General features: G+C 37.4%; 1 protein-coding gene across 1 annotated transcript in view; it reads left to right on the top strand.

The window, feature by feature from the left end:
• The window catches only part of c6h8orf34 (chromosome 6 C8orf34 homolog), a 152,571-nt gene that overhangs the window by 98,487 nt on the left and 40,983 nt on the right, over window positions 1-13,101 (top strand). Inside the window, exons 8-10 of the mRNA XM_088918907.1 lie at window positions 3,730-3,865; window positions 10,297-10,382; window positions 12,682-12,755. Of these exons, the coding sequence (XP_088775033.1) occupies window positions 3,730-3,865; window positions 10,297-10,382; window positions 12,682-12,755 (296 nt within the window). The remainder of the gene's footprint in view (window positions 1-3,729; window positions 3,866-10,296; window positions 10,383-12,681; window positions 12,756-13,101) is intronic.

The following is a 13,101-nucleotide window of genomic DNA, read 5'->3' as shown; positions in this document are numbered from 1 at the left end:
ATTGTGCTGTAAAAAAATACAGCTCAGAGAAGAATGAATTGCATACTTCAGTCAACCACAATTCCCAGAACAAATTTAGGTTTTGCTTTAACACTCACATTCCGCCCTCCATCAACAAAAAGGAAAGGTTGCTGTAGAATCCATAAGGAGCCACACTCCTTAGGTTTTCTGTTCATCCTTTTCTGTATCAGGTCTTAATCTGCTCTTTAAAAACAAAACACCGCGGATTTACAGCGGTTCTCTGGTGAACTCTACATCAAACCTGGTGGCCCGTTAACTGGCGTGTGACCTCTGGAGCAACTTTTACACTGGCAACACAGCTGGCTCCCATACCCAGAGGACTGAGCAGGCGTGAATTTGAGACGTTCCCACGAAGAGTCACAGTCCCACTTCTGAGGTGGCCTCCAGCAGTTACACAGTTCATTTGGATCCTAGCAGCTGTGATAAATGAGATATTTAATATCACAGTACTTAATGGTATTTCACAAGCATGAGTGTCTCTGGATGTGGAGCGACAGCTCAGCACTTCACAAAGCCTCAAGGAACAGCTTGAGCCTTAGGCCTTTTTAGCTTTAAATCTGCGTCTTTTTTTTTTTTACAATGCCTTTCAATTAAATGTATCATTTGTTTGCTCAATTTATATTTTGCATGCAAAATAGAATCGTCATTTATCTAAATGTGATGATTATTGATTTGACATCAGTCTTCTCCAGTTGTGTATTACTCTTAGCTTTATGTAATGCTGTGAATAGAGACATGAACTATGCAGAAATGCATAGTAAATGTTACCATCACAGATAATATCATGAAATCATTATTTCACAGAATCATGCAATATATAAACATTTTACCCTCAATATTATTAGACAATTCATTCAGGTCTAACAAAAAATATGTTACTAATTTATTACCATATGTTGTTTTAGATAAAAAATCCAAAATACATGGCAAAAACTTATTGTTTTTAAATGTATTCATTGATTAGATAGGTAGATAAGACTTTATTGATCCCGTAGGGAAATTGATGTATTAAGCAGAATCTATGAAAATGTGTTTCAGTGTAAATAGATGCATGACCTCTCTTGTGCTGTGTTCCAACTTGTCTGAAAGGAGGGATAAAGCAAAATGTATCACTTGCAGAAACCGAGCCCCTGCAGCACACTATAACTTGTAGGTTTAATTTGCTGTCAAAGGGGGAACTCTTACGAAATGCATTGATGTCAAACATCAGTGATTTACCAAAGTTTTTCATTTCTTGCTAAGCTTAAACATCATAAAAGATGCATAAGGCTACCGGTATATCCATGTGCAAAGTTTGCACATTGTAGATCACTGCAAGGGTTGTATTTCAGGTCTTGTGCAAGCCATAAAGCTTGTATACATTCAAGTGTAGTCCATTTAGAAAATTAAGATTTTCCTGATATATACTGTAAAAATGTGTAAATATGTTACAGCATGGGTTCTCCACACCTTTCCTCCCCTAGCACCCCGCTGAAAAGGTATAGGGCACAGATTTCTCTTAATCACTTTACAGTAGCCTCACATGGTCGGGAGGTGTGAATACGCTCCCTTGGCCGAGGAGTAAGAAGTTCTTCCTCACCGACACTTAATAATTTTTAATCCCTGGTGAACCCAGTAGTCCCGAAGTTAATCAAACAAAAGCACTGCGTGTGGGAAACCTCATCTGAGCAAAGAACAGCTGCGTGAAAACGATAATCAAAATGTGGTCCTCTGCTGTATTTCAAGCCCCGGGCTGCTGATACAGTAGGTCATGGCTGCCAAAACTGAAAGTGCCTTTTCTGCACCTGTTTCTAGCTACATTCTGAGATGACTAACGCATGTTGTAAACACATGGATCCTTTTGGATTCTCCTGCAGTGCACAGAGGAGTACAGAAGCTCGGTGTGAGGAGCAGCTTGTGTCTATAAACTGCCTGTGAGGTCCTACTTCCCTGCTGTCCTTTCCCATCTTCAGTACAGTTACTGTAGCAATAGAGCCAAGATCAACATTATAATGAGCATCAGCATACTTGTTTATTAAGGAACCGATATCCTTTAGTGAGCGAGTTAAAAAATCTCCAATTCTTGAATTATCACCTTGACTAATGTTTTTAGCTCAATTTTGTGGATATTTTTGGGGTTCCTGCTAACCCCGCACTTCTTGCTGAGAATCAGTCACAGAAGAAGAAGTTTATGATATGGAAAATAAATACGTTCAGAACTAAAAACCTCTTCTGAGCTGTAATATTGACGTTTTTCTGTTTTCTGTTTGCACTACGTAACACTTACAGTAAATATGTTAAATATGTTACAGCAGGACTGCTGGTAGTTAATAATAAATGCTTACACTTATATAGCGCTTTTCTGGACACTCCACTCAAAGCTCTTTACAGGTAATGGGGACGCCCCTCCACCACCACCAATGTGCAGCATCCACCTGAATGATGCAACAGCAGCCATAGTGCGCCAGAACGCTCACCACATATCAGCTCTCAGTGGGGAGGAGAGCAGAGTAATGTAGCCAATTCATAGATGGGGATTATTAGCAGGCCATGATTGGTAAGGGCCAATGGGAAATTTGGCCAGGACACTGGGGTAACACCCACACTCTTTTCGAGAAACTGGGATTTGGGATGACCACAGAGAGTCAGGACCTTGGTTTTACGTCTCATCGGAAGGACGGTTTACAGTATAGTGTCACTATACTGGGGCATTAGGACCCACATGGACCGCAGGGTGAGCGCCCCCTGCTGGCCCCTAGATAGGTAGGTCCCTTTTAAGGCCATCAAGGCCCATGGGGAATGGTGGGCAAGGGCACTGGAGATGGAGGTGATATGGTCAGCATCACGCTCCCGCCGGCCTATTACCCCCAGAAGGATTAACCCCCGGCACTCATTTGGAAATCAGGACATGGACATGGGTGGACATGGGAGCCGTCTGGAAGGACTTAGAGCAAGCTCCATCGCTTGTCCCTACTTGGGATTAAACCCGGGATCTTCCGGTCAGGAGCTAGACTGCTGGCAGTGTCATAATTAGAATGCTTTGTGAACTTAATTGCGATCGACTTGAGAGATGTTTAAATGTCATTTACTGAAAGTTGTAGGAAAGATTTCAAAAGTGTTGGTCACCAAAAAAATTTAGAGTTTTGGTGTTTATTTTATCACTGTGGTAACCTATGTGCTTGAAGTCACATTGTTATCATAAGTCATTATAAATCAAATTCCATATCTTTGGGGGTGGGGGTACAACACAGTCAAAGTTTTAGACTTTTGCACAAATCAAAATTGCATGGACAGAGGCACTATAAAGAAACCACGTTAGAGTTACGAGGACTTTTCTGAGTACTTGCCTTCATTATTTGTATTTAGTAGGAGTGTCTTTATTGCATACAGAAGTCAAAGCAGAAAAAGCACACAGCATTGTGAAATCCCTCACAAAATACTGCTGCCAAATTATTAAAATGTGACATTTACTGACCTTTGTATAAACCCTTGAGTCTCAGTTCTTCCCTTTTCTTCATTAAATTCAAATTAATTAATCAAATTCAATACATTTGTCTTTATTCAACTGTAAATGTCCAAAGAGAAATTGTAGTCCATTGTTTTTTAAATCAACATCATGGAAAAGAATGAAAAAAAATGTATTTTGTCTTTGATTCTTCAGAGACAGAAACACTGTGTATTATTACATCTTGGTGAACCAGTTTTTCTCTCTTGTCCCTGTGCTCACAGAGGATCTGGACGATCTGCGAATGGAGGGCGTCACCAGTCTGGCACCTTCTGGCAGCAAGTTCAGTCAGGGCCGCAGCTCTTACTGCCCTGAGCCACAGGCCAGGGTTACTCTGAACATCTGCTCAAGGTGTGCAAGGTAATCTCTACCTTCTGTGTCACTATGCCAATCGCTACAGAGCACCAGTGATAATTTGCTCAGGCTCAGTTAAAAATCGAGAATAAGCATAAGCACAGCTTGACATGCTATGTCAACATGCTGCTGTACGTCACTTAGAAAATGTTTTATTTATGAGAGAGAGGAGTTTATTTGCCATCAGTACGTCTTTATTGGGATTCTTACTCACTCCATTTTTGGGGGCTGCGCTCAGTACAGTAGACAACACAGTACAAGAGACAATACCACACGACGTGCACAGTACATTACAAAACAGTAAAAAATAAGTATTGAAAGTCACAGCTGGCCATCATGCACAATATAACACAACATGTTGTACATGATGATCGGCTGTAACAGTCATTATTATAGGTCATTTCTTTATTTTTAAGCACTTAAATAACCCACAGTTTAGAGGAATATATTTCACTGTCCTTTTGTTAGACACTGAAACACTTCCTTGCACCTTTCAGTAAAGCCAAAAATGGTCCTAGATTTGAATATAAGATCCACTTGCAGTGCTTGTTTATTTTATTCTTACCAGCGCTTTGGCAATAGTTTATATTTTTGTAGTTGTAAAAGTACTGTATATGTCTTTTTCTTATCAATGTACACGACCTGCTTTCCCAAGGAGGCTAGGTTAGGGTTAGGGGTAGGGTTAAGGCTAAGGGAGTCCCACAAGGGCCTGTTCTGGGTCTCACGCATTAATCGATCTATATTAAGAACAATTGCTATATTTTTTCTGTATTATTCTCAAATGGACCCACTTAATCATTACTTTTGTGCTTGGTTTCTATAATATTCAGTCTTATTTCAGAAAACTGGTTAACTTTGCTAATATTATATTTATTCCATTTAATTAAAAATTTAAAACTGCTCCCTTAATAATGATTTGAACTTTTTTTTACTTTAACCTGAATACATTTTAGCATGGTTTATAAATATGTAGGCATTTGACGGGGAAGTGCTTTAACTTTTAAACTCATATTGACAAATTAAGTCAAGCTTAGACTTGCTCTCCTTTTTTGCTACATATCCTGTTTTACACATTCCTCTAGGCAAACTCTAGTTCAGATGTCCATAATCCCCAGTCTTGGACTATGGTTTGCAGTATGACCTTTAAATCTGTTCTTGTGAAACTTCATATCTTATACTAATCTGCTGTGAAATGTATCACTATTGCTTCCTGTCGCATTCATCATTGTATCCTTTAGTCTTTGATCATGGTTGTTCTTTTCTGCAGACTAGCCACATGCATCATCAATTTAGATTATTTTACAAATCTTTAATTGTGAAATCACCTAATAATTTATTGCAGTCTTCTTTACTATCGTACATTCAAAGGTGTGCTATTTTTATCAAATGGAAACTCCCAAGAGTAACTACTGACCTAGGGTGCAAGTCAGTTTAATTTGCCTCTGCTAATGACTGGAACAATCTGGAGAGTAAGCTGAAACTCTCTGTCTTCGTATATGATGTTATTTTTCTACATTATTCTTTTCTTTCTTTCCCTGTTCGTCTTCTGCTTGATATTGTCATGAGCCTCTTGGACACAGGTTACCATTGTAAACAATTATTTTCTACTGGTTTATGTGGTTAAATTAGGAATTATTAAGATATTAAGACATAAACTGATTTGTCATGTGACCTGTACCCACTAATATTGTGTTGTCAGTGATGATACAAGTGAACTTTCAACAGAATGTCACCACTAGATTTTAAAAAGATGCCCACATTTTAATGTATATGTTGGCTCAAAAAACAGCAGGTATTAAATTATTCTAAATTTGTATTGAAGGAAGTGCCAGGGTGCAAAAACTGACAACAATACTGTTTTTTATTTGAACAATATTTATTTGAAAGAGTAGAGTAAGTTCTGTTGATAAATATTTATGATTTATGGTAGCATCACCGGACCTCATTTAGAAAATAACAGCGCATGTAGAAAAATAAATTATAAGCAACTACAGGATCACAAATCATGTCAAACAGGTCTGAATATATTCTCCAGGTGCAGACCCAAGAAACGCAGGCTTTACTTGTCTTCTGTAACAGTCAGGAACAGCGCAACACTCCCTTTTCTCCTTGCTCAGTCACCTCAAGAACTTCCCTGTTCTTGTGAGCAGTCTGTTTTTCCTAACACACGCAATGACTTGCAGAGTGGATACTTAACATGGCATGCTGAGAGTTTCAAGTTCAAGAAAGTGTGTTTCAGATAAAAAATATCATTTTGTCGTTGCAAGTCCTAGCACAAATTAAATTTTGTGTGCTACATTTTCATACCCTATGCCGTATATTTCTGCTAAAATAAAATAAAGTTCACAATGTAGTTTTAAAGAACACATGTAACAGAAATCTATTGGCTTACTTTACAAAAAAAGTAATTCTATACAGTTAAAGAAATACCTAAAAGAGCTGATGTATATCTTCAGGATAAGGATTAGAGTGGAAACTCAAGAGGACCTTTTTGTGTTTTGAATTTACTTCTCCGTTGACAGTAATATAAAGATATGACTGCAGTATAAGATATCAGAAAAACTTTGTTTCCTCTTCTTATATCTATCTACAGTCTACATAGTTGTTAGGATGAGTTATCTTAAACGCATTCCAAATTTGTTTGCTTTTACGACGCAGGCAATCTTCGATAATTTCAGCATTATCACTTATTTTTAAAAACATTTCCTGTTCAAAACCACAGGGCCAAATCTTTTGCCCAGATTTCTTTCTGATTCATTAATCATGCTCATGCATTGCTGAAACTCGATGCCGAAACCTGATAAAATTGCATCTTTGAGATGAAACAGTTGGTACAATCATGCCAGCATGTTTTTAAATTTTGTTTTCTTATTTCCTTGTTTTGTTTCTATACAAATAGACAGCTTATCTGTTTTCCAGAATACATGAATATCCTATTTTACAGTACACAGGAAATTTAAATGCAATCAATATTTTTACTTGGAACATTATCACGAGAGGAAGGAAGATTAAATTCAGTGGATTTTATCTCTCTTATCACTGGCTCTTTTACTTGACTATAGTGCTTCCATGTGGTGAAATGAGCTGATTATCTTAATGTAGCAGTTTAAGAGCCATTCATTAAATACCAACCAATCCAAACAATAGAAACCACAGAAATGTTGTTCCTAAAAGCCAATCAAATTTGATTGAAATATCCAAATGAATCATTTGAGGTTTAGTGCTCAAGAAGGATCTACTTTTTCCTCAAAGATGCTGAATATTTTGATTCATCAATCCTTTAGCAGAGTTTACAGGCAATACTAATCACTAATCACTATTCCCAGAGCCTGTTTATCTCACATACAGTAGCAGATCGGCGGTTAACTGCTATTTTGCAGATGGTTGTATGTTTACTGTATTTTTACCATTTTTTATTTTGTTTTTTGTCGAATGGGAGAGGTTTTTGTTGAATGAGAGTATTGTGGTCAGTGGAAGGGTAGTGTTTGTAGTGTACAACAATCACAGCTATGATATTTGAAATGCTTAACTGAATTTTGGGAGGAATGACAACAACCAAGCCCCTTTTGTCCCAGGCGTTCTGAATCAGAATCGATGCCAACGTTATGTCTTGAAAGCGTGTGTGATATACAGTATCATTCACAAGTCGCTTTTGTTCACACTCCTCCTCCACCTGTGCAGCTCTATGGTTTTCTCATCACTGCCCATCGGGGACCCAGTCTGCTCATCCTACAGCCACACAAAAGAGGGTCAAGTCAGATCTTACTATACCTACTGCAAATGCTCAATTGACATCCTCAAATGCCTGGAATTTATTTATCCCTCAGGCAATAATTATTGTTAATAATGATTTAACACACCGGACTCTAAGGGCAAGAAATTTGTCTTACAAAATTTGAAATGTTGTGAAAGCACGGCAGCTGCTAATTGCATTTTAAAAGAGGGTTTTATTCATTTGTAAAATAAACACCAGAAGCACTAGATATACTTTTTTGCCTTACAGAAAGTGATTGGTATTATTTTAGGTTCTGACTCCTGTACTAAACTACCCACCTAACCCCAAGGGTTGCGACACCAGAGGTGAATGTGAAGTCTTTTCTAATTTGGGGATATGATGGCAGTGTAAAAATAGCGTAAGCTTTTCAACGTATTCAAAAGAATAAAAATTCACATCCTGAGTATTTACTTCTCATATTTTCAGCTTCCATATGGAGAATTTTCTCCCTTTGTTTTTAATTTGGCTGTAGAATTCTTCTGCCTCGTTTTCTTCTTGGACAGAGTGCTGCTTCTTTCTTGCGGCATGTTTTTCAGCGTAGCATTGCTATAGTCTCTGTACTGTATATTCATTTTGGTCAATTAAGCAGAAACATGCCTTGAACCACAACTTCCATTATGAATCATGTCCCATATACAGTACAGTCCATCCCACTCCATAACATCCTGGTTCCAGCCTTTACAAATCAAAAGTATAAGGCAGTTGGCTCCATTAACTAAATTGTGTTTATGTAGTGAGTGTTTTATTGAATGGCAGTGGGAACTGTAGCACACAGAAGACCATTAATTTAAACCAGCCGTAATCTGCACTGCTTCAATGGGTCGAGTGGAGACAATACAGCACTAACTTGTAAAGAAACACCTTGTGCTGTGCATGGGTGGCAAAACTAAATGGCATTTGTTTGCTTTTTATTTTTTTGTAGGATTGTTTTAAGGGAATACAATTTTAATAGTCTACGTTTCTACATCCTAACATTAATTCAATGGGGTGTGTGATATTTTTGATGTTTTATGAAACTGTTTATGATTTAATTATAGATGCAAAGGAATAGTATTTGCTATTACTGGCTGCAGGCTTTCTGTGTTTCACAAAGTGAGAAGTGTGAATCATTTCCAAGATGCACCACTTTATCCAGGCAGACGAGAATCCCTATACAACTAGGGGAAATGTTAGTGTACTGAATGCATTTTCTAGGAAGCAAAAACATTCCAGTAGAAAAATAACAGAAGAGGTGGGCTTTAAAAGATTCCAAACAGCTGCTGATATCATCATTGCACTTTTCATATCACTGTTGTGGTGACCTCTTCCTAAACATAATATCTGTAGAATACATCTTCACTTTCCTGTCGGTCGTTTACTATTGTTACTGTACATACCTACTGTATGATCCAACACTTCTGATTCCATTTAAAGGCGATAAGACCGATGGACACATAACATGTTTGTTTAATCAACCTTTTTCAATGGAGACACCAAGTCTCCAGAGTTTCAGTCAAGCAAAATGCATTGTGTCATTTCTAAAGCTGTTTTGATTCCAGTGGGGATGTAGGTGTTATTCTCAATTAATTAGGCATAGCCACTGTTCGATGTAGTTTTTTATCTTTGTGAAAATTCATCAAGTTCTGACCTAAGATAGATGGTTTTCCATTTTATGTTTTGTGTTTAAATTTCTTATGGGTTGGGACCTTTTTATTTTACACATGTAATTCATAATATAATGAATATCCAAGCCATTTTTTTCTGAATTTGATTAACTTGGATGGTATGTTATGGTTGTATAAAACGTTCATTCTTTGAACAACAGAATTAACTACACAGGAAATAAAACATCTTACTTTATGTAATTCAATTTTTGTAGAAAAACAGCAAAGTAGATTTAAAAAAAACATTTCTCTCTAAAGCATGCTGCAATGATTGTTTTTTAGAATGTATTATTTTAATATCAAATTATAATGCTTGCATTAATTAATAATCATTGCATAAAAAACACACTTGCCCTTGTAACCCATCTCAACTACCCTAAAAGGCATATTCTTGAAATATAATTTCAAATGTACAGATTTAAATTATGCTTGGAATTTAAAAAAATAGATATATAAAATATGTCAGTGTATAAAACAAACAAAATAAATTAATAATTCATATTTCTGTTTTCATGTGTTGCTGTTTGTGATTATATGAAAGTTGTACAGTATAAATTATTTTAATCTGAAAGTTAACTGCAAGCATGTTGATTTACCAGTAGGAAATAAGGAGACATATGTAGACATTAATTGGATTACCAAATTACCAAAGGTTTACAAACAATTTTTCTTCAGAAATGTTGTCTGAAATAAAAAAAGAATAAGAATAAAAAATATGTGTTTTGACTTTGTTTCAGGTACTCATCTAACAGCTGTTATGGCATAGCGTATTATTTTAGATTTGTAAAATTAAATTAATGTACATTAAAATCATAAATATAAATCAAAATTGCTGCTAGAAACAATCAGGTGATAATTGTTATAGAATGAAAAGAATATTAACAAAACAAATTAGAAGGTGTAGTCTTTGCAACACGCAATCTGAACCTAGCAGTCATCTCACTTTCTTGAATCCTCCATGACGTCATCAAAGGTGCAGACTATCAGTAACATTCTTCCTCCTCATCTTTTTCATTCAGGCTCCAAGGTGACAGTCTCTTGGAGGCAAGGGATGAAGACCTGCACACCGCCCAGTCCCCTGAGCAAGCTGTTCCCGAAATTGTCTGTAAGTAGTGGTGCCAGTAATCATCAGATCTCCTCAGAAATCTACTACAAATCGAAAATGCCATCACCTCCAAAACTGTACAACTCTTCTTTTCACAATTCATCAACTGTATATAAAACTGTTTTAATAGAAACAGCAGGAAAGAGCATTCAAGATGTCCTTCATCAATTGCCTATCTAATACAGAGCTTGTCGTATAAAAAGTATTATTTGTCATTTTAAAAACCTACCTAAAATGCATTATTGTAATCAGAGTTGCCATCAGTCCTGATTTTGAAACTGAATACAAGAGTGTTTGAATTTTACAAGGTTAAGGCAGTGAAGTTAATTTGCGATTTTTTTTCAACAAAAAATAAACTTTATTTCACCATAGACATCTTACAATGAGTACACACTCTAACAAACCATAACAACTCTACTGAATTCAAGAAATGTTCTACAAGTGATTGACAACAGGTGTTTGTCCTTTATCTATGCAAGTGGTTGCTGGGGCTGGATTTGTGAATTTTCCACTAATTACTCTTCACAGTTTCATGCGAAGACCTTATTTTGCAGCACGGTGCCATCTGATGTCCATATACTATACCTCTGATGACAGCAACTCAGCAATTCTTAGGGTCATGGAACCCATTATGATAAAATGATGTTGGCTGGTCCTTGGGCCTGTGAGCTCTTGACTGGCTCAAACATTAATTTTCTTGCTTGGACCACAGGTTGAGCCCTGTGGCTTAGCTGGTTCAAACCTGAGTCATGGTATCAGCCGCCTGTGGTCACTATCACCCAAGGGGCAACACAGGAGAATGATGGGCATAAGGCAGTCAGAATCCTTTTGGCTTTTGGTAAAACCGTGACTTTCCATGTGCCTGCAGGCTTGCCCAGACCTCAGTGAGAGATATTTTTTGCTCAGTTTTTCCTGACAGCTCAGTTTCCTGACAGCCTGCAGAGTGTCAAAAATGAATGCTTCTGACAGGCGGGCGTGTCAGTTGAACATGCCTACAGGTTGTAGTAGTTCAGGTGGGTAGCTGCGTCAGCATGCGTAGGCTGCAAAGGAACAAGTAATAGGTTTATTCCATACTGAAAAAAAGAAGAAAGAGAACACAACGTTTCGGCCGTGGAGCCTTCTTCAGGTGTGAGCACCTGAAGAAGGCTCCACGGCCGAAACGTTGTGTTCTCTTTCTTCTTTTTTTCAGCATGGAATAAACCTATTACTTGTTCCTTTGATGCCTACAGGTTGTCTTTTTTCCTGTGCAAGCACACTCTATTTCTGGAAAACCAAGTCCTAAACAGTTGCCGATACCAAATTAATTACATTTGCTTAATAATAACCTAAAATAATTGGCAACTGTTAATATATCTAAAAAACAAGGCCATACTTGCATTGCCACTTGGACCTCACCATCACTGAACATCCAACTTCGAAGAACTTCCTGAACAAAGGCCGCTCCATTGAGGAAGAAGGCAGCCCTGAAAGGCAAAGGACATCATTCTTCAATATGACTTGTACCCACCTGTGAAGTAGACTTCTGTGCAGGGCTATGAAGAGCTCAGTTTTGAATCATTTTCTCATCCACCTTACATCTCTATATGTTGGACTTTCATTACGTTTCGTGTTTGGATAAAGGAACTACAGTGATGATGAGGAGATCTAAGAGGAGCTTCATGTGTGGCTCAGGGATGAAGTACAAACACTTTATTACAGGAAGAGTAATAACCTGTCTAGGGCTGGCAGACATATAAATGTGCAGATATAAATATGGCCCTTTGGAAGCATAATAATTAGGGCATACTTGACAAATTGCCTTCATGATCTGACTCACCCGTTGGCAAGAGTTTGTGCATGATTGGGCTCTGGACTCAGAACTGGAAAGGTGTGGGTTCAAGTCCTAGGTGAAGTGATCCTGTTGTACTCCTGAGCAAGGTACTTCATGCCGATTGCCCCAGTACGATACCCAGCAGTAGAAATGGGTACAAACATGAGTCGCTTTGGACGAAAATGTCAGGCAAATAAATGGATAACAATACCCTTGTATAAGTTGAACTTTTTTAAATGAGCCATTTTAAATATATAAGCTGTCCACATTTTAAAACTATAGAAAAAGTCAACAGATGTGTTAAAAAAGTAGTGTGCGATTCTTTAAAAAAAAATACTTGGCAGAAAAATTGAAACTCATTTGTCTACTTTTTTTTCTACCTGTGCGTGAACTGGCAGTTAATTACTAGTTGTAAGCTATGTTTGGGAGCAATTATTTCTGAGAGCTGATGTAAGTGTGCAGTGAGTACTCTTCTGTTGTCTGGACCAGGTCCACTGCCTGGGGCAGAAACACTGATGGAGGAAGATGAAGAATTTGAGAGTGCTTCTCAAGTGACAGGCCCAGTAAGTAATATTCAATTACTGAATAATCCCTGATCGTGTTACATGATTAATTAAATATCCCATTTGTTGTTCATGATCTTTACAGTAAAAGTGACAGTTAAATTTTAAGTTTGCTGGCAGAAAGGAGTAGTCCAGGCTTGAAAACAGCTGCCATTTTTAGCACAACTTTGTTATGTCACTCTCCACAGTCGCAGATAGTGCTTTGCAATTAATTCCACCCCAATGCCTATTTTTGTTTTTAAATGAATTATGATTAAATACATTACTGCACACATAATTCACTTATTCATTTATTCAGTTATCCTTCTGCAAAGTAAGTAGTGTTTGGGAGAGCCATTTTTACTGA

This window comes from Atractosteus spatula, chromosome 6, assembly GCF_055471065.1.
Source record: "Atractosteus spatula isolate fAtrSpa1 chromosome 6, fAtrSpa1.hap1, whole genome shotgun sequence".
NCBI lineage: Eukaryota > Metazoa > Chordata > Actinopteri > Semionotiformes > Lepisosteidae > Atractosteus > Atractosteus spatula.
The sequence above is the reverse complement of the archived record's forward strand: the minus strand, read 5'-3'. Positions and strand labels throughout refer to the sequence as shown.